General features: G+C 40.9%; 1 protein-coding gene across 3 annotated transcripts in view; it reads left to right on the plus strand.

Moving 5' to 3' along the window:
- The window catches only part of NKAIN2 (sodium/potassium transporting ATPase interacting 2), an 873,382-nt gene extending 860,915 nt beyond the window's left edge, over positions 1–12,467 (plus strand). For 2 of the 3 annotated variants that reach the window (XM_024552165.3, XM_053914338.1), the window contains 2 exons: positions 5,687–5,768; positions 10,026–12,467. In XM_024552165.3, coding sequence (XP_024407933.2) covers positions 5,687–5,768; positions 10,026–10,035 — 92 coding nt within the window. In that variant the 3' untranslated portion in view covers positions 10,036–12,467. Of the gene's footprint in view, positions 1–5,686; positions 5,773–10,025 lie in introns of those variants that run through there. The other variant, XM_053914339.1, reaches the window with a different exon arrangement.
- The last annotated feature ends 10,787 nt before the right edge of the window (positions 12,468–23,254 follow it).

Here is a 23,254-nt window from a genome sequence, read left to right on the forward strand (position 1 = left end):
CTCTTTCCTTCCACTCCTCTAGGCCAAACAAGGCTCGTGTGGTGGCTTCTCCCTATGGGTATCTAAAAAGTGTATTTACTTTTACAGGACCCTGCAACAATTCATATTCTAGATCTTCAATAAAAGATCATCTCGTTGTTATTGTTCAAGGCCTTATGGAAGGAAGGGTAAAAGCACTCAGTCAAATTCCACTTAGAAATCTTGTCAGCATCTCTCATAGTCTAATTGACTGCCTTATTTTTCTTTACAGCCCATGCAGTGAGCACAACACCGCGGGTCTTTCATGAGCCAGGCTATGTTCTGGATTCTGGGTCTGTAGTCAACAACAGTAGACTGTCCGTTTCATGCAGTTACACTGTAGTGGTTGAGTCAACAAATGAACAAATAGATTTACAACATATCCTGTGAAGATGTGTTGCAATGAAGCAAAATAGAGCCAAGAAAGGAGAAATAAATTCATGACTTATGGGGGTAGGGATCACGTCATAACTCATATGAATGTCTAACCACTATGCTGTACACCTGAAACAAATATAATATTGAACGTTAACTGTAATTTAAAAATTTTTTTTAGATACCAGTGAGTCTCCAATTCACCTTACACCAATTACAGTTACATTTCCCTTTTCCCAAGTGTTTCCTGGTCCTTGCAACTTATACGTGCCACTTATAAATTAAATACTACATTCCCAAATGAAGCCAAACACCAACTTATTCCTGACGTTCTTTTTTGTTCTGGTAAAGGCAGCAACATTCTTCTAGCCAACTAATTTCTAAAAGTCAACTTGGAATCTTTCCTTTCCCTTTCCTTCCCTCATATTCAAAAACGTGGCATGTCCTAGGTTCCCACCCCTTTCTCCATTTATCTTGTACTCATTGTCCTGTTTTCTTTCCATCCTCCTAATTCTAATTCAGGTCTTCAATAATTCCTCTGTCTTCCACATTTTCTGATAAGCAGTGCAATAACAGAGACAATGCACCAAGTGGCTGTAAGAAAAACCTGTCTCCTTCCTTTAAATAACATCGCTGTAATTAGAGTGACACAAGATGGGGCTAAGAATATAGATAATTTCCGGAAGGAAGGGCTGCTTAAATGTTTATATGATGTCTGCACAAATTATCAGACACAAAGGAAATGCACTAAACCTTGAAAGATGTTTGCCATGTCTCTTCTTAAAGATACATTACAGAAAATCAAAACACATTTGTAACTTTCATTGGCAAATATAGCACAGGTGGGTTTTGCTTTCATTATTGTTCACATCAAAATAATCTGAGAATATTACAGTTGGGGACAAGATGAAGGAATAAATTTTCTAGAAAGGACAGAAAAAAGATGCTGGAGAATAAATAACAAAGGAAGGTATCTACAACCATCGAAGACTCAAAAGAAGAACTCTAAAACTTTTGTTAAATGAATAAGAAAGGAAAAGCCTAAAGATTTTAGATTTAACCCAAAAGGTGATGCAAAACCTTTGATAACCTTCTAGGAATTTTCTGGAGTGGCATGAGTAAAAAACAGAAATCATTTTTTCAATATACTTAGTAAGGGAAGTGAATACCTGGCTTCTGGGCCCATGTCCAGCTCATGTGTGGCCCCAAGCAGTCAAATAAGTCTGTATTTACTTGTAAAATAAAAGTAATTATTCTTACCCACTTCACAGTGCTATTGTAAATATAAATGATATCACCTGAAATGGCTGTAGAAATCATTATTTTGCAGTTGTCGGAAGTTTATTCTGTTTTTATGTTTAGGAATTAAGGAGATTCCTGATTAATAAAAGGTACTTTTTCCCTAAATAATGCAGAGTTGTGCTGTAAGGCAGACATCTAGATGCCGTCACAGTGACTTGGGGAAAGACCCTGTCAGATGTCTTATGGCTCCTATTGCCCAGAAAAGGTGTGCGGTTTCCAGTAGCCTCTCCAGAGCCTGAACAAAAGTGATCATATTAAAGAAACTGCAAGAAGACCAAAGTGGCATTAATGGTAGTCTAAAAATGTAAGCTAGCCCCAATAATTGAGTATTTTGAGAAAAAATAAGAGTTTTTTTCTACCTCTGTTCTCTACCCATATGCACCCCAGAGTTCCAGACACGACCGAAGCATCATTCTCTAAAAGGTGCAAGGTGCTGAGTCCACTGCACTGACCACCGTATTACCTGCAGTGGTCAGCTGGGCCCATTTATTCCTATTTGTCTCTCTCAGATATTTAGGAAGACAGCTGTACAATTACTCAGAATGGATGCATGTGGAAAATGACCTCACATCATTTCACTAACTATGAACACAGACATATATAAAGTACAGAAAAATATGCCCTTTAATTCTGGTTTGAATTTGACATCACCCCCCTTGGCCATCAGCACAATGGTAAAAATCTATCCCAGTTACATTCAGATCCTCTTCTTTTCTCTTCTGGGTTCGGAGTCGCCCGCTCTTAGAACCTCTTCCATGGCCCTGGCTGATCTGAACATTCGCAACCCTCCCATCAGAGCTTTAGTGCTGTTCTCCCCAGCTGGGCAGCTGTAGGCCGGCTCTGCCACCCACACACCAGACAGATCACAGCTAATACGAGAAAGACCCAGACAACTCAAGCACCATTGGCAAAACATGCTGAAGTCATACTTCATGTCCCTCTGGCCTTTGCTGATGTCTTAGGAAGGTACATTGCTCCAGACTCAAGCTTCGTTTCCCAATTTTGGTTCTGATTCATCCACTGATTTGAAGATTCGTCTTGGTTTCTTCAGGTTAGCCCTTGGTTCGCTCCATGATCTTTGGCTTATTAATACCATCTGCTTTTTTCTGCCATTCATTTGAAATTCCTGGGGGGGGGGAATTATGGGAATATTTAGAAGCAAAAAAAGAAAAAGAAAATAACAATAAAACTCATCAACCTGAGTTTAACTTGGATCTCAATATCAGTGGAGGAGACCTTACTGTTTCTATCTGCCCTGACCTTGAGCTACTCCAATCCACTCTGTTGTCCAGCACCAGGGTTGGGGGGGGGGGGGGCAGGGGCATCCTACTGATCCTACATCCTCATTCCCTACCAAAAGGGAACCTCAGAGGGAAACTTTAATGCTGTGGAAACTTCTCAGCAAACTGTTCCTCAGGTAAGTCTCACTGGTCAGAAGGTAAACCCAAATAAAAGAATTTAGGCACTATTTGCATCAAATCCCCAGTCACAGACAATAGTCTCTCAAAATATAAACTTTAAAAACAGGTGCCATTCAATTATTACTCAGCTCTTCCGGTACTGTTTATATTAGCCAGTGTACAAATGTGGGCAATTCAGAAAACAAATGAGGTTTATTCTCTTTTCATTTATCTTCTAGAAAATACTTGGTGTAGTTCCTTAGTTGTCCCAAATGGAACATTTTCTGTCCTTCTTTCTCCTGCACGGCATAGACTGAGAATGAGTCCTAAATTTTTTCAGGGGGTTTTAATTTTCTTTTTCTCCACCATGTGTCTCACCCAGGGCTTTACATTCCTTGTCTTATTTCATCCTCATGCTAATCGCATGAAATAAGAATTATCATTCCTGTGTTAAGAGCTGTTAGGTGATTTGTCTAAGGCCACACAGCTGGCAGGTGGTCAAAGCAGTATTTGAACCCTGATCGTTCTGACATCTCTGTTTATTTCATTATACTATTTCAATTTGATGAGAAGGAAATTCTGCCTTGGAAAAAAGAGTTTTCACGGTATAAAGAAATGATATATTAAACCAGGAAAAGACACGAAGTCGCTTTAAATGTATGTGACTGAGTGAAAGAAGTCAATCAGAGGAGAATGAGCACTACAGTGTCCAACTAGATGGCGTGCTACAAAAGGCTAAACTGCGGAGACAGGCGAAGACCAGCGATTGCTAGAGATCGGGGGAAAAGGCAGAGCTCAGAGGGCTTTCAGGGCAGTGAAGCTATTCTGCGTGATGCACATCATTATGCATTCATCAAACCCACAGAATATAAAACACAGAGAGTGAGCCCTGATGTAAACTCTAGACCCTGGGTGAAAATGACAGGTCAACGCAGGTTCCCCAGTTGTACCACATGTCCCTCTCTGGTGGGGACGTCGGTAGTACGTGTGTGGGACAGGAGGTGTACCAGAACTCTGTACTTTCCGCTCACTCTGCAGTAAACCTAAAACTGCTCTAAAAAATAGAATATATTTTTAAAAGATAGGTTCCCCACTAAACAGAGAAATAGGCATCTATGAAATAGACTTTATGTTACATCACACTTTGGTCCAACCTCTACCTGTAACACTTAAGATAGTCTAAAGAAAACCAAAATTAGTTAAAACCCAAATCCTAGAAAAAGTAAAGATATCCTAGGGCATCCTAATTCAGCCTATTCTTTCTCCTTCCCTTTCCTTTTCTTTTTCCCTTTCTGTTCCTTCTTGTCATCGATTTTGTCCTCCTCTCTGTTCCTTTCCTTTTATTTCCACCACACAGCTTCTTCATCCAGGAATGGAAAAGAGAAAACAAAAATAAAACTTTTTCACAGGACTCTTAGTATTTACTGTTCCAGTTACTATTGCTGTGAAACGTAGTCTGTAAAATAACCATTTATTATGCAAATGCATTCCAAGGGTTAAAAATCTGACAGGGCACACTGAGGCTGGCTTGTCACTGATTTGTAATGTAAGGGGCCTCAGCCGGCAAGACTTCAAGAGGGCTGATTCCACCGCTGGGGGCTGGAGCCATTTGGGGACATTTTTCCTTACATGTCTGGATGGTGATGCTGGCTATCAGCTGGGACCTCAGCTAGCCTACCAGCTGATACATGTATCCACGGGTTCTCCACTGGTCTCTTCACGTGGACCAGTCTGGGCATGGTGACTGTGTCCCAAAAGAAAACAACCCAAGAGAACAAGAGGGGAATATGTGACATTTTTATGATCTAGCCTTGGAAGTCACACAGTGTAACTCCTAGTATACTCTGTTGTTCAAAGCAGCCACAGAGGTCTATCCAGGTTCAAGAGGAAGGAACATAGACCCAAACCACTGGATGGTAGGTGTGTCAGGGTTACATTGTAAGCCCATGTGGAATAGGAGATACTGTTTTTCGAGTTTTGGAAAACATGCCACAATAACTCTTGTTACATTTTAATGTATCATAAATATCTAGGTGTGCATTGCATTTGAATGTTGGTTGTTGGACATTGCTCCGCATCTTTATTTGTGATTGTCTAGTTCAGGTTATAAACCACATGGTGGAAGGGACAGCCATGCTAGATTCATTTTCATGAGCTGCAGCATAGTGCCTCGTACTTAACAATCACAGTATATAGTAATATCCCTAGTGCTGCATTGCTGATAGGTACGTGCACCCGAGCATCATTTTTTCACATGTGTAATGTGTTGCAGAAAATCTCTACACTAACCAAAAAGACTTATAGCATCTTTAGCATGCAAGTGAATTTTGTTACAACAGTTAGATCTTGGTAGCTTGAGAGGACTACTTGAGTCTTCCAAGTGAATAGATCCTTGTAAAGCAACCATTGAATCTCACATGTGAAGGGGAGGGGAAAGCACTACCTTGAGGGAACTATTTTTTTTCTCCACAGTCACTTTCGGCTTACTAGATTATTGAAAAGGTTTACATGATGAATCTGTGAGAGACCTTCGTCATGAATGTTTATCTCTTCTGAAAAGTGAATTAATGAAGGCAATTGTCCCTTTTCAGTTGATTTCATAGGTGGCTTTGATTCTTATGGCTATCAAGGGCCTCAGAAGACATCTCATTTACAACTACAGCCTATGTACATGTAAGTATTTTGCTTGGGAGGCGTTCTTCTGGGACATGACAGACGGCTAAGTCAACATTCTTGTGGCACAAAGTTGGCGGCATGCAACTTTCCTCCAGTTAAATACCTCAGTATTTTCTCTCCTGTTCGCATTGTCCTCACTGGGGTAAATTCTGATAAGGCTTTGTGCATAATTATTTAAAAACCCAACTTTTCAGAAATGCCATATCCAAAGTTACCTTTAGTCTTATATAAGTATCCACTACATGGCTAAAAAACACCCTATATAATGTGTTAATTTTTTAAATTATCCAAAAGTTGTATATATTTAAAATGATATGACATTGTAAGTAGTTATATGTAACTGTGTAAACCACACGTTTTGGTTTTCCCAGGATAGTCTCAGTTTATGTGGTTGTCCCGGTGTTATTATTACCAACACCCCCTACTACTCTCAACAGTGTTTTCATTTGGATGGCGAATGACAGGTTATCACTCTAGTTATACAGAGTGTCAAATGATCAAAAACTGAGCAGTACTTTATCATTTTTCTGATGTGAAAAGTGAAAATGAAACCAGAATATTAACCCTGAAACTCCTGAGACCCTTAACTCTTAGCACGCAAGAGAGCAGATATACAATCAGAGCCTGATTTTTATATCTGTGTTTAGGCAAATTCCCTTGGATAACAACTGATAACAAATTCTATATATCAGCATCAAGTGATATGCTGAATTGCAAGCGAAGATCAAAATAGAAAGTAAGATTCCAATTCATTTTGAAACGTGAGCTTCTCTCTTTGAAGATATGTGTTTGTTGTCGTTGTCCTCCACCATTGAACCATTTTACCTTTGAATATTGTTAGTGTGTAGGATGATAAGTGGATATTTGGAGTATTTCTCCAGAGGGATACACCTTTACACATATGTTTTCAGCTTGTTTTTAAAAAGGGAATGGTCTATGCATGATGCCTCCACTTCTGTTCGCACCCCTGGTGGTTCCCTGGAAGCACTTGGCCACACCACTCCCAGACGCGCCCCCATCAGTTCAGACATCAGGCAGTGCCATTTGTCATGCAAAGCATTCCCTCTGTAAACAGTCCATCACCCGTCCCCTCTGTGCATCCCGCAGCCACTGTCCCGACTCTGGCTTTCACGGCTGTAAGTTTGCCGTTCCCTTGTTTAAACTAGAACCCCTATCCCGTCTTTCCTGTGGCCTCCAAATCAGTCTTCCTGAAGAGGTGCATGGAGCATTTTGCTGCCCAGCTACAAACTGCCCGTGCCTCCTGCTGCCTGCTGAACAAAGTCCACGCTCCTTGCCGTAACCCGGAAGCCTGCTCTGATCTGGCCCCAAGGTTTTTTTGAAACATTGTCTCTTCTTCTCAACCCTTAGTACTTTTTAAGTCCCAACCATATGCAGATGATGTTGGGTCACACTCGGAAAATGTAATAAGTAAAAATTGACCCCTGACCTCCAGAAGCTTAAAATCTATTGAGGGCATGAATAGTCTGATATCTCCCCTTAACCATTTTTTGGCAAAAACTAGAACTTTTGCCTTCTGCAGATATAACATGTATTTTTCCAATTTTTCAGGATTGTCCATGCTGTTCTCTTGACACAAGCATCTTTTTACCCAAATTCTACTCTTTGAGACCCCACTAACTTTTAAATTATACCTTAAAATATAGTTCTTTTGTGAAACATTTCTTAATCTCTTTTCCTTTTTACTTCCATTTTTACCCCATACTACAGTTGTATTCTATTTATACCATTCTTATCGCTCCAGAAAGACGTGATAGCCTAAACAACATCAAAAAACATGAAATGATAGATTCTCTAAATACTTTTCCATTCTTCTTGATATTGTACCATAGCCTTATGTAAAGTATTCTACCAAAAAAATAAAGACAAATTAGTAAGGCATAGTGGTTAAGATGATCTATTGAAGATAGATGGGCTGAGATAAAATTCCTTATGACCTTGGACATATAACTTTAATTGAACCACTTTATTTATTCTCACCAAGCCTAAGTTTCCTCACCTGAAAAATAGAGATGATAAATATATCATATAACTATTCTGAATTTATATAAAATAATTCATGTAAAGTATATAAAGCATAGGACATGTCACATAGTAATTGCTTAATAAACATAATTTATTAGTAGTAAGAACAATGCTCATGTTAACTAATATTACTATTGAAAAGATTTTATCAAGTCACAAATTAATGTATACTATATTTCATTCCCAAAGGATTTCCTCTGTAAACAATATAACTCATCTAATACCAGCCCCAGTAGCATGGAAAAATATGTTTGTGTTCGACAGCAAACCAGGACATACAGAAGCCTTGCATTTGCTTACTTCTGACAATAGCACATAACATTTTTAACACACAGCATTTTATTGTGTCGGTCAATAGTGATGATCAATGAAAATGATCAAGCTACAATAAGTTAGATGTAACCACTTATGTAAGGATCTGCTCTACTAATAACATAAGAATACTAATTATACATAATCAAGTATATTAGTTCAAATCAAGCATTTATAATGTTAATATCTTTCAAGGGGGAATTTGGCCAATTTTTTATCCAGCATTAAATTCCTTGAGGACAAAAATCCCTGTGATTTTATTAAGTAGAATACTTTAAATGCTAAACCAAAAGTAGTAAGAATATTGTTTTCTTCCTTACTTGCAGAGAAGAGTAAAATTACATGAGCTTTCAAGTCTCACGATTCATAAAATAAGTTAAATGTTTAATGAAATTCGAATTTAGGAAGTTAGAAATAGTTAGAATATATAACAGCACTCCAATCAAAATATGACTACTATCCCTTCCATAGAACATCCCCTAGAGACCTCAAATACTAGAGCACTAAGATTATTTTACAGATGAGGAAACTGAGTCAAATGGAAGGAGCACGAGGTCACACGACTTGTCAGTTGTGCAGCTCCAATTACCAACCAGTTTTCCAGCCCCCTTGGTTTAGCGTGCTTTCCAAACTCATAGACGGACTGTGGGTTTGCTGAGGCATTATGTTCCCTGGTTCTTAATTTAACTTATTTCTACCTCTTCACGCTAGCTTAGCTGCCATACTTCCATTCGTGCCTGCACTCCTCCCCTTTTTCTGTGTCTCTTTTCTTCCCTTTTGATTTCACATTATGCAGTGTTGGTGAAGGAGGGCTTTTTCAACTTTGTAGGCCTCAAAATCAATCACTGCCCAGCCACTGTCCACTCAAATCCTACGAAAAAAACCAGAACTGATTCCCACATAAACCTCATCCCCTGCTGAGCAGCAGAGAGCCAGAGTCTCCCACATCTCCGTCCTTCGGGTGTACCTTCTCCTGTCCACCCGCCATAAATAAGTCTCGTAAAGTAAGAGCAATTTAACATCACGGGCCAGTTCACGCACCCTAACAATATTATATAGCAACTGCAAGGAAAAGCTGTTCCTTGGAAGGAGAGCAAATGCTTAAAAGCAATGTGCAGTTTTAGCTGTGGGGCTTCCATTGTCCCCAGCAAATCTTCTCTGGCGGGGAGCCTGGACAGAGCTCCAAAACACTGCCTGCCTGACTTCCCCTCCCAGCCCTGTGCCCCTACCCCGACCCCCATCGTCATCAATGAATAGACAGTCCTCGTTTTTTTTTCTTTGGGTACATTCTTGGCCTGTAATTCTTCAGATTACCTATAATCCATCTAAAAAGGAAAGTTATTACTTTTTTCTTATAATTGGGTAAACCTCATTGACACCAACAAAGGCTATGAAATTGCAACATGGAAACATTCCCACGTCCACAAGTTCATTTCCTTACAGAGTAGCTGCTCAACCACCACGGGCTCTGTGCCGGAACAAGCAGAGACCCCCTGGGGCTCCCGCAGTGTGACTGTGAGAGAGTCCCACCCAGGGCCCTTAGAAGGCATTTGAAAACCCTTCATTCTTTGTGGCTGCCTAATTGTACAGCAATACGTATTCATTTTATTTGTCCCCAGAAATGGATTTTAAATTACATGAGTAGCTCTCTCTCCAGTAAATTACCATAAGTAACCTCTATCTAGAAGGTTACACTGAGAAAAAAGGAGAGGAAAAGTGTCTATTTAAAGCACAACTGGGCTTGGACTTCTTTGAGGGGTGGGGGTAGGCCTTGCTCCTAGGCTTAGAAAAGTGAGAAAAGGTGCTGAGCGTTCTCCCCTGATTAAAAACACACTCTCTCTCTCTCTCTTTCTCTCCCTCTCTCTCTCTCTCTCCTCCCTCCACACCCCCCTCTCTCAGGTCGAAATAATACAGATGGCTTCATAATGTCAGCTCCTGGACCTTACAAAAAACCTTGTTTCGCAGTGGCCTCCTGCATTTTGTGAAGAGCAAGAAGCAATGAGTTTAAATTTACATACATATGAACAAACCAAACACAAAGTCTCACATCCACTGGGACACAACACGCGAACACACACTGAGGCACACACCAATGCCACCTGGCCTCTTTCTAACTGAAACAGACAAATATGCAGGACACGCCCATCCTGGATTTCCTGAAAGCAGGCTTCCACCGCCCAGGCCTTGGGAAAGTTCAAAAGGAGGTGTGCTGGTGCCATCTGCTGGCCATCACTAACTCACTCCTCTGCATCTCAGCCCCTGGGCCTCTGCAAGCTGGGAACTCATCCAGGGCCCCGTAGCTTCAGAGTCCTGCCTCCTGCACCCCATACGTCTTGATAGCACCACTGCTATGTAGGCAACAAAACTGCAAAAACACACACACACAACCTGCCGTGAGGACCTTGTAACCCACGTCTGAAACGGCAGGTCGTTTGCCCTAAAGGCCGTACCGTATATACTTGCCTTAACCCACCTAGGTTGTGCACCCGAGAATCTCAGTGCAGACATCCCCAAGTCACTTCCTTTAGGCTAACACACTGCTGTTAATTCCGAACGAGTTCAAGTCTGTGTGTTTTGTGTCAAGAAACAACACCGAACAGCCCAGCAGCTCCCGTGTGTCCGTGTACGAAAACTGCCAGCTGTCAGCAAAGTGCTTTACCATTGAGCCTCCGCGGTGGCCAAAAAGAGACAAGTAACAATAATAGCAACAACAATAACCGTCATCTTTATAGTTCTTAAATATGGTCTTCGGATGGGGTTGGGTGGGACAAAGGAAAACAATAATCTACTAAAGTCAATCTCCTGGAAGCAGAAAGCAGAAACGGCATAACACTGATTTTATTTCTCGCACTCTAGGTGCTTTTCTAAGCGACTACAAATGTCTTTTACTAACCCAGAAACAGCTGTGGATTTCTATCAACTGAGGCCAACTGAATATGTATTAGCTCTGTTTACTCTTTTATACCTAATTCCAATGGGAGACCCCACGTAGGTGACCTTTTTTCCTAACTTCAGCGTATGAGATTATTTTTGGGGTGGGTGGGGGGGCCAATAGTTACCTTGGTGAAATCTTTGAGATCTCTGTGTGGTGATCGGGGGATCCGTTGTGTGTTAGAGTGTACTTTAATCCTCCTGTATTATTGTGGCAGAAAAACTGTGCTGTTAACGTAGTTGGCAACAAGATGCCTTTGGAAACTTAATAGTAGGTCAATGTGTTTATGGAATATTCTGAAATTCTAGGAAATTTTGTTCTATATATTCAAGCATTGTTTGGTTTTCATTAGTGGAAAACATAATTAGCTCAGGCTTGTCAGGAACTCAGATGAGACATGTTTTTTCTTGGATCCACCTGAGACATTGAAATCAATTTTTTAAAGGAATATACCATCTTTAAATGCAGTGAAATTCAGACTCGAAAAATCATACATTGGCATGGAGCAACTTTTTCTCTTGGTTTCCATGAAGTTTCAGTTCTTGGGTTAACCTCCTTTGGACCTTATCCCATCCAGAACTACATAAACCAGTCCTATTACTGTGTTGCATGGATATCTATGATATACACACATATACATTTGAAAATGATAAAGGAACAAATGTTACTATTGGAACATGAGCTGCAAAGAAAGATTCCAACTCTTGTGCTTGAATTTTCTCAGTGGCTTGTGTATATTTGTCCATACATCCATATATAAAACATACAATTGCAGTCATGTCAGTGAAACCTCACCTAATGATTTCATAGTGACATGCATGTTTAATATATGAGAAAAAATATTTACCAATGTATTGTCCTTTGATCCGTAAAATAGAAATACTATAATGGCAGAACCTACTCTAATGTAACTGTTAATGTACTTTTAAAATGAGGTTTCACTGTACATTCATACTGTGATCAGATCCCACCTTCTAGGACATGTAAATGGATTGGAATTGAGATGCACAGATAATACGCCCTCACATTCCAGCTTTAAGTTGCAGCCAACATACCACCTAATCACTACTATCATCACCACCAAAATTTTCAAAAACAGTTGTTGACTACTAGAAAGTGATCAGTGGAAAGGTTGTTTTTGGGAGCAGTGAGCACAGTAGTGTGATTCTATCTGGAAAAACATCTCAGTTGTACAGCTGTATCCTCCTCAAAATCTGGTGAAGAATGCTATTTTTCTAGGCTGAGCTTTTGTTATAAACCTAATATTCAGAAGGCAAGAGTTACAATCCTGATGTGTCTTTTCCTTTTCTTTTTTTGCGTTTGTTAATTCTGAATGTATTTTTAACAGAGTGATTTTTTTGACTTACTAGTGTAATTTGCATTTTAAAAATAAATGGAAAAACAACTAAGTTTCAGAGCCTTCCCTGGAAGCCCCTGCTCCTTCTCACAGTGCACTTGGCTGTGTCCTTGAGAGGAAAACCCACGAACTACACAGGAAGGCGGTGCCGGCACTGTTGCGTGCCATGTGGGGGGTGTCAGAAGTAAAAGAAAATGCCAGGTCACAGCACCGTTTGAGCTCTATCATATAAGTAACACATGGTTTCATTATCACCTGTCACTAATTTTTTTTTTTTTACAAGACTGCCTGGAATAGACTTGTTGTCATTTGGAAAGCTTTTCCCCCACTTCTATCTAGAATTTAGAGTTAGCATCAGGCTATTTATTACCTGACGGAAGTATTAGGGCACTATATTAAAAACCTTTGGTTAACATAGGTAGAGTTTTTTTTTTATTTGTGTACATTTTTGTAAACAAATAATTTAGAATAACTTCAAATGTTCATTTATTGCCAATTTGGTGACTAAGTCTTTGATGGCTACTCTAGGGAAGCATGTTGGGGTAAGGTAAGCCATAGAAAAGGTTAACCCCTTGTGGGAGTAGGGGGTGGGCTGGACAGGGAAGGGCAAAGAGGGAAAAATTGGGACAACTGTAATAGAATAACAATAATTTTTTTAAAAAAGAAAAGAAAAACAAAAGGTTAACCCCTGGCATTTGTGATTGTCTAACAGTAATTTTTGCTGAGGTTCACTGTCTGGCCTACAGAGACAGCCGACTCGGGCTGCTGGTCGGGGGGTGTTCTTTCTCTCACTGTACGCAGACCCCAGACGTCAAAGTGCCCACACTGATTGAAAACAAGGAAAGCTTTGAGAGAGCATTTCAAGAAGCTGAAGATCAACTTGTATGTGGTACCCAACTTCTCGGCCACATGGTGAGAGCCTTGTAAAGACCAAGCCTGCTTTTACTTTTGCTCCCTGTGTGAAAAGCGTGCTGGTGCATGTTTGTAGAAGTAGGAGTGGCTGACTGTCAGGTTGTTGCTTCACGGTGTGAGGTCAATGCACACATCTCAGTGGACTGTAGGGAGAGAAAAGTTAATAGAGCAACTACACACACACACACACACACACACACGCTTACACCCTAAAGGAAAGATTCCTTCTTCTGGAGTTCTCAGTTAAATAGTATGTGCTTTTGGTAAATAAACACTACCAAGATCTTTATTTGGTGACTATTAAAAGCCATGATCCCTGATACATTGAGGCAAATATGCAATTTTCCACTGTACTATAATAAGTGAAGCACTTAAACTCAGAAATACAAACTCATTTTAAATATAGCACATTGTAGAACAAACTTTTGAGAGCCGACCTATTTAATATAGACAATAAACTAAGGCCCATAGATGTTAAGAAATTACTCAAGGTTACCATGTCTCTTGAAAATGCAAGTGGCTCGCTATTCTACAACAACCCTACAATACATAACTCTGGTCAGAATACAGTAAAACAAATCCCGGACGCTGTAAACTGACCCTGGACTGTGTAACTCAGCATGAGCCCTGATAGAGAAGACTCTAAGATGGTAAGAGATCCTAAAATGCTTCTGAATTACTGTGTACTAGGTTCGGTATAGTCTCAACGTTAAATATGTTTTGTTATATGATAGGTTTTTAAAAAACTAATAACATACCCATATGTAAATACACTTGTATCACATGCATATACATATATATGTTCCATATTAGGCAACTCATTGTATTCACTTTTATGGGTAGAAATGTTCTAGCATTTCTTTTATATCACATTTCTGAATAGCTACTATTAGAGACATGAAGACAACTGAAATGTCCGCATCCTGAATGCTTCCTGTGATTGTGAAGGTAATCTTCCCGCAGACATTTTTTCTGTCTAGGTAAATCTTTGGCACTCAGCACTTCTACTCAAGAAGCTTTGGTATCAACATCCTTACATCATAAAAAGCCTCGGTTATTCTCATCACATGTGAATCTTTGCTTCGTATTCATGTTCAATTCTCTTTTCATTGTACTACATCCTTCCACCTACTCTCAAGAAAGGAAAGAACAAAATTGGTGATTGATATATCATGTCCAATGTTAAACATACAGTATCTTGAAACAATCACTTTGAGAGCAAAATCTCTACAATATTTATGTACTCTATGGCTTTTAAATCAACAAAAATATGAACTAGGTAATATATTCAAGGGTCTCACTTACCACTGAAACCTGACCAAGTGTCATGCGATGTGACTGCCAGTGACAAAGAAAACAAAGGTGAGTTCCTCCTAAAAGAGATAAAAGCCTGTTTGTTTATATTCTTTAGAATTTTAAAAAGGTTGGTTTTTTAAAGCCTTAAACATTATGGAGTTTAGAAACAAATAAGCTTAGAATGTTGATGGGAAATGAAAGTTGATATCTGTAAGATAAATTCAGAGAGGAGTTACATGTGGATGCTCTGACTCGGTTTAAATCATTACTAAACCTAATGTAAGCCTTCTCTGTAATGAGAGCACAGAATTGTGGCATCTTAGTAATAAAACAAGTACATTTTTTTAACCTCTCATTCTACCCTCAGATGAATTTAAGCTATGACTGCAATGAAATAAAACAACTCCCCCAAAGATTGCAAATTGACACTGTCACCCCAAGGATGATGGATTGATTCAATTAATCAGTAAGTCTTTTCTAAGAGTCCTTCGGGGAGTTATTTACCAGAGGCATACCCTGTTTATTCCTCTCCCGCACGCCTGTCATTTTTCTTCATTATTCTTCTGGTTTTATCCGTTATATCCTTTGGGGATATGTCGATCTCCATGTGCAGAGAGGTTTGGCACACAGCTGTCTAGACATAAATCTTCCAAGCCTCAAACTGGAGGCCACCTGAACACCTGTGCCTCTTGTCATTGTTATCTCAGGCTGAGCAAGGCTCTCTCAGGGTGCAGTCAGGCAAATGGAGACCGAGTTACAAATGAGAAGTCACTGGGAAAGTATCAAACTGAGTTAAGACTATGAAAAATGCTCCATGGGTAAGGATGTAACAACTTGTGCTCCACACACTGCAGAAGGAGCCTTGCTTTCTCCAACAGCAGGTAGGTGGGGAAGAGGCAGAGGCCGGGGCCTATGCTTGGATTCATGGAAAAACAACACATAGTCCGGGATTGTGTTGTTTTGAGTGATGGAAGCTAAACATTCATAAACAAGAAATATTTCCATTTCTACTGCACAATCATCTGTCAGTGCAAATTGCTGAGAGCACAGATTCAGGAGGAAGATGTCTGTCTCACTTCAGGGGTCAATCTTGCTGTCAGGGTTGACTAGACTACATGGGGTGTGGGCCCCCTGCGAAATGACGACGTAGGGTCCCTGTTCAAACCTTACCCTGGTTAACGGTACTAAAATCTAAAGGATTTTCCTTTAAAAATAGTTTATCTTCAGTCAATATAAATGACTGTGGTATCAATCACTCCTAGGAAATGCATCAAAACTGATTTTTTATAATTTTTAATTTTGAGAAGAATCTTCTTGTTGATGCAACTGTTACTAGAGCTATAAAGAATATTTTATTTTATAAATGATCACAGAATTAGGATAATGTCTGACAAATTATTTTGAAATATAAGTTTTTGTCATTTGAGTTAATGGTTCACAGAATAATTTTTCTAAAGAGATTTAAATCCCATAAAAGTTTCATAGAAGTCTGGATTTAATATTAAATAAAAATTATATAGTAGCAATTTAGTGTTTTCTCTGCTGTTTCCTGTAACTTTTAGAAGTTGTTCAAGAAGCCAAAGTGGCTTCATGATTTCTATATAATTGAAAATACTTGTGTATTCTATTGCTGTATCTTCAATTACAAGAAAAATACTTTTAAAATCGCCTTTCTCATTAATAATTCGTTCACTTGAAATGTCATGTGAAAATAGTTCTTTTCAGTTTACTGCTAATGTCATAATCTGCTTTAGTTCTATGTGTAAGTCTATGGATATTTGTTTTCAAAACCAGAGACTCTCAACTCGGAATAACTTTAATAACTCTAAGGATTCTAATAACTTCGATATACTCTGTTGCAATGTCCGTGTGTGTGCTTTCATCTCGTAATAACTTCCTGGCAAAGTTGCTGCCCGAGCAGCAGTGGCCCCTGTCCCATCCCTGAGCCACAGGTAATCAGTGTGCAGAAGCTGCAGGGACCGGCCCCCTTGGGGAGTGAATGGACAGGCTGGCCTCCCACAGTTCCCGGGACTGCCCAGGGCCCTTGCTTTCCCCCGGGGCATAGCTACCAGTTCTGCCTGCCATTGCTGCTGCCACTGTCACCACTGCCAATCCGATCCCAGGCCTCTCTGCCAGCGCAGGGGCTCCTCTGACTGCCCTGAGGCAAACCAGGCCAATTGCGCGGCCAGCTGCATGCTGCGCCCGGGGCTGAGCCACTGCCAGCCGGTACTGATGCCGGATCACAAACACTCACAAGGGCTGTCCCTCCAGGGCATCTCCTCTGCTCCCCACATGCTCCAAAATGACATATTAAGAATTTCATGAAGACGATAGTAGAGCGGTAAACTAAACGCGGGACTCCTCTGAGCATGGGGACCATTGCGTGATGGCACACGTCACGTGATCGTGAAGCCAGCCCTGCTTGCTGCATAGGCCAGGAGTAAAACACTCTGCTGTCCCTACCCCAGCTTCAAATGTACCCCCATTTTGTTACTGGAATAAAATCACTGCATTCGTTTCCTATTGCTGCCGTAACAAATTACAACTCAGTGATTGAAAATCACAAAAACTTATTAAGATAAACTTATGGAAATCAGGAGTCCAAAATGGGTTTCACCAGGCTAAAATTAAGGTGTCAGCAGGATTTTGTTCTTTCTGGAGGCTCCACATAAGAATCCATTTCTTTGCCTTTTCCGGATTCTAGAGGCTGCCTGCCTTCCTTGGCCAGAGACCCTTTCGTCCATCTTCCAAGTCAGAAGTGTAACTTCTCCAGGTCTCTCCCTGACTCTGTGACCTGTGTCATCCTCACACCTCCCTCTCTGACACCGGCCTTCTTGCCTCCCTCTTATAACAACCTTTGTGATTCCATGGGATAATCCAGATAATCTTCCCATTTCAAATTTCTTAAATTAATTCCACTTGCAAAAGGGACTAAAGAAACCCCTTTGTCAGGTAAGATAACATATACCTAGGTTTCAGAAATTATGATACAGCATATTTGCCAGGGCAGCTCCTTTTAACACAGGAAATTGTTGCGTCACGCCAAAGGTGCCCCAAAGTGGGAGAGCCACAGTGAGACTCTCAGGCCATTGCTCTTTCCACGGCATCGTACTGTGGCTCATAATCTGTAAAACCCAACTCATCTTTAGTAAATCATTTCTGAAGACTGAGTGTGGCAAAGGAAAAAACGCCTCTGGAATGGATTAGCTGCGATCTATCTGCTTGTGAAATTTTTACAGGAGTTTCCTATAATATAGAGCGTCCATGTGGATTCACATCGACTTAAGAAATGATGAAATATGATATTGAACACTTTTCACAGTAGTATAATATAAATTGACTTTTAATTCGTTAACTAAAAATAATACATGCACACATTAAAAATATCAATACTCAAAAATGTATACAATGACAAGCAAAAGTCATCCGCCCACAGACTCACCCTATTTCCTCTCCCATTTCATGTGACCTTCCAGAGAAGAATGCGGGCACACAGAATGGCACATGTTCATCGCGTTCTTTGTGTGAGCTTTAAAGACGTCCAGAAACGAGCCTGTGCACACACTGCACTTTGCTTTTGTTCTCTAGTGTCTCTATGCCTGTCTACCTCGCTCTTCTGATGGGATGCAGAGCGTATTCTAGCATTTCCATTGCATGGAGCACTGTGATTTATCAGCTACTCCTCTGCTGGCCAAGTTAGATGGGTTCAATGGCTTTGTGTGTGCGCTTTTGAGTCACATAGGGCTCTTTGAATTTTATCATTTTTATTGATTTCAGAATAGGTAATATATGCACTACTTGTTTCAGAATAGTTAATATATGCATGTAGTTCAAAAAGTTCTCTCTCACGCCCCTGTCTTTTGACACCTGATTTCTATTTTAAAGGTAGCAGCAGTTATATAATTTGTGGGAGCAGCTGGCTTTGTTTTACTCAACAAAATACTGTAAAGGTCTTTCCGTAGCGGCACTCACAGTCTTCAGTGAAATCTATTTCACATCCTTTCATTAGCACCAGCTCTGGGAAAAACTGAAGCCTTTTAAAGAAAAAATTCAGATGGAGATTTTGAGGGGGGGTATTTTCGAAATATGGGAAATGTACATTTGTTTATGATCATTCCGATTTTATTAAGACAGGCAAGATTTATTAATAAAAATCTATTCTGAGGCCAACCAACCACCCACTGAGGGGCCCAACAACTCACAACAGAGGAACTTTTTCTGTGTTTATCCTAAGTGCACTCTCCAGCAATTTTAGCATACTGACAATTGCTCTGTCTTCACTGAAGACAGAATTGCTGCTTCTCACGCCAAAAATGGTGATAAAAATCTGCCATGTCAGTTTTCACTTGTTTCTTCGTATTTCAAAATAACCCCAAACTTTGATAGAACATTTCACAACATTTGTAAAGAGAAACATTTACATCCAGAAAAAAACAGGTGAAGAAGACCATGTATGGGTTCTTTCTAGGGCAGGGGATGCGGAAGATGGATGCGGCTACTGACAGACACAGGATAGGACGGGCTGTGGTCCATCAAGGGTACACGGGCTGCTCTGTTCTCATCAATAACAGGAAAATGATCATGGAGGGTCTCTGGAGATTGTATACGTATTCAAATTGTGATCAGGATTGTAGTTAGACACCACGCTTGGTTCCAGAAAGGATTTATAACATTTTTTTCTCAGACTTTAGAAAATGCTTGAGTATGATTCTTATAAAGACAAGCTTTGAAATAAATATATCACCATTCTCTTTAAATTTCTCATTGCATAAGTAACTACCCACTTTTCAGAAATAATTTTTTGCTAGAATATTCTCACATATGCACCAGACATTTCACTTCCAAATGTTATTAACTCACCCAAGTGTAGTTGAAGAGATCTCAAATTTTCCAACTGGGATTATTAATGAACTTGAACCTAACCTATCTTTCACAGCTGTATAAATCAAGTCATATGAGTTGAGGATCTACTATGTACTATAAGTTTTGATGGAATACTAAGTAGTTTTAAGACTAAGAGATCTGCCTCAGTGAACACAAAGGATTAATAATGTATGTTAAATATGCAGTAAGTGTGATAGACGTGCATGCTGAGTGGAACCACTTATAGTTAAAATATGGTCTAAATTTCAATGATTTATTTTTTTTATGCACGGTACTGAGATTTCACTAAGCAAGTAAGACTAGCTGGTTTCAGTGAGGAAAAACGAAATACCTCTGATGACAGGCACATACATAGTGAAAAATTTACATATTGTTTATAACCTGGTATAGTTAAGAACAAAGTGGTCAACTGCAAGAAAATATAAAACCGATTTTCCTCTCATTTTTCATCTATCCCATCTTACTTACCTCTCTACTCTAAGCCTATTACAAAGAGAAAGTAGGAGACACCAAAATATTTGCAATTCTGCAAAGGTTTTCTATCTTTTGTATGGTACTTTCAAGCTTGTTGAAGAATCAGAAACCACCGTCCTGGTTCCAGCTGTATGGTGCCAAAGGCTTTGACCCAAGCATGTGTGATCTAACTATTCTTAGAGGACTTAGAACACGGAGGCTTAAAATTAAAAATGGAATGTTCCCTATTTTAAGTATCAGGAAAAATACATATGTTAGACACATAGGAAAAATGAAACTCTGAGAAGCTAAATTGCATGTTTTTCTTCAGGTAGTGAAAGCAGTAACTTCAATTCAGTGCTACAGCAGTCTCCCCTCATGGGGGGAGGGGACAGAATATGTTCCAAGACCCTCAGTGGCCACCGTGACAGCTGATCCAACAACCCAGGGTGCTGTTAAGTGACTAATGGGCTGAAGCTACTCAGTGTGGATACGCTGGACAAAGGGATGATTCACATTCTGGGCAGGACAGCATGAGATTTGATCATGCCTCTCCGAAGAATAAGTAAACTTATTAACCTTTTATTTCTGAAGCTTCCACTTAGTGTTCCGAGGCCCAGTGTCCCACTGTCGGTCATGGGTAACTGAAACAAATGAAACTGTGCACAAGGCGGAGACTACTGTAGTGCAGTTAGACCTGGGTGGGAGCCAGTAGATCTACAATTATGTCTGAATCGTGAATAAAGCGCGTTTTCACTGCTAAGTGCTGTTTTATTCTCATTTGGCCACTAATGGTGGTTACTGAGATTCTTCCAGTGCACATTGGGCCCAAGTCCACCTTCCCACAGCCAACCCAGATGGAGTTCAAATAGATGCTAAATATCTGACGTCCTGCTGATCACCCAATTCAATCTCAAATCTCATTCCCCTTCCACTCTCCTAAACCTATCCAGTGTATGCTTTGGAAACTGCAGGTCTATCACAAGCAAACTCTTATATATCCTTAAACCCTTCTCCAAATATGCTCAGCAGCCTCCTGCTCAGGATTGCAGTTTTCAAATATTGGGGTCAGAAGCATCACATGGAGTGCTGGAGAAAGCTGCAGCAGCCTCTTCTTCAGCCACCCCTTTGCCTCCAGATTTCTCGGAGGTCCACGATCCCCTAACCAGGAGTCTGGGCTACCGAATCAGGCTGCTACCATGGACTCCATGTCCAGCCAGCAGTTTGTAGATGGCAGCAAAGAGGGAGGTGCTGGACAGCAAGGTCCTGGCAGCAGGAGATCCCCAGCTGAAGCACTGTGCAAACATCTACAAGTGGGTCACCTTGCACAGGGGTCAGCTTCCTGGTCATGACCTGTAGCCCAGAGGTCGCACTGGACCCTTAGTTGTATATCTTTGTGCCCCAGAGTAAACTACACATGGAGGGAATCCCAGGCATGAAGGTGAGTGAGAGAGTGCAGTTCACCTTTAAGAAGTGTTCCTGAGGGCTGGAACCTCGACGTGTCGCCAAATCTGGTGCATGCCCTGTATTGACAGTGAGAAGCGGACAAAATAAAGGAACATGCAGAAGCGCAGATCAAAGGGAGTCAGGTGCTGCAACCGCGGAGGTCTAGACCATCTGGCCGTGGAATACAAACCCCAGCAGTGCCTTTCTGCCATCAGCCGCATGATGGCCTCATGTCCACTGAAGGTTCCGAAGGCCTCTGGGTCACAGAAAATTCAGCCTACTTTCGGAGGAAGAAGAAGAATTCCATAGCTCTGTCGGCTGCCAGAGGCCCAGAATTGAGCCACAGTGGATGGGAGCTATCATTTTGCCATCAGAAAGTTTCAAGGGGCAGGCACCAATCAGCAGAGTAGAGAAAGTGGGGTCAGGTGGGTAACGGTAGCTGGCATGGCCGTGCACCTCAGGCCAGGCTCACACCAGCACCCCTGCCCTCTCTGGGAAGCGTGGGGTGAGGCAGAGGAGCTCTAACCACGCCCTGTGCAAAGGCACAGGAGGGCGAGGGGGAAATCCCTCTCAGAATCTGTGTGCAGTATCAGAGTCTCCATCACCAGAATCTCCAGATTTGGCAAGGAGATAAGTAAGTTGTTTTCCTTTTAAAAAAGAATGTAACAACACAATAATATTTCCCATGCCACAGTTAAAAAAAAACCCAGAAGCCACTACACTCTGTAAGAGAGAATTTCTTAGGAGTAAAGCAGGGGTTTTGCACATTATGTCTCTTCCTAACCAACTCCTCAGATAAGGTGCTGTGAACTGTCCCCCAAAATGGGTGGGGATGCTGGGCAAAGGGGGTGGTTGACAGAACAACTCCAGACCTGTTCTCCTAAGCTCACTCCCATCCATATGCATTCTGGGCCAATGTGATTTTATTTGCTCCCTTGGATAACCACACCTCGGGTCCCAATTTCTCGGGGTGTCAACTGCCCTAGCCGTGTACAAATGGCCTTTCTTGTACATTTTTACTTTTTTCTTAATATAAATATTCCGGCTTTGTAATGTTTTCTATTTTAATCTAAGGTCCTCATTTATTGCTCTGTGTTCTCACATACACGAGCAGTCTTTGGGATAAGTGAAACGCAGCTCCAGGTCTTTCCAGCAGGAAAATGTTTTGTCCTTGTTTTATTACCACAAAGGACAACTACTCGTAGTGCATGAACAATTGAACGAGCTCATTTTTACCCGTGAGAGCCAGATTTTCTGCTGCAGTGAGTGTCCTCTTGAAACCCCTTCACCTTCAATGTTTCAAGGGAGACTAGATTTTAACTGTGTTGCTGCAGGCTTGATCTCCTTCTATGGGAACATTGCAAATTGGCCTGAGCAGGAAAAGATGGTGTGGAAAGGCCAGGAGAGGCTGGGCCGTGTGAAAGGTGTGGAGGGGAAGCCAAGACTAGGTGAGAGTTGCCAACAAGTGATGAAGGTTTCCTGTTCCAGACCTCCAATCGCAGTGTAACGGTGGGGAATTGTAACCCACCCCACCATTCTTTTGATATTGCTTCTGCAAATGCTGACTCTGACTAATATGTAGCTTGTAGATAAACAGCATGTTTGTATAAGAATCCTAGGAACTAACTTCAAAAGATACAGACTCCGACCTTCAGTCACGCCAGCTCTGGGAGATTTGCTGACCTTCGACCGTAAAGCAGGTCGATGTAAAGCCGGGGTGATGTGCACCTAACCAACGCTTGACCCACTGTGAGGTTCTTATCAGAACGGACTGTGCTGGCCTGCCCGTAGAGAACTTTTCTACCCCCGCCCTTAGATCTCTTCATTCTGCTTTCCCTCTCCCTCCTT

Source organism: Desmodus rotundus, chromosome 11, assembly GCF_022682495.2.
Source record: "Desmodus rotundus isolate HL8 chromosome 11, HLdesRot8A.1, whole genome shotgun sequence".
Taxonomy (NCBI): Eukaryota; Metazoa; Chordata; class Mammalia; order Chiroptera; family Phyllostomidae; genus Desmodus; species Desmodus rotundus.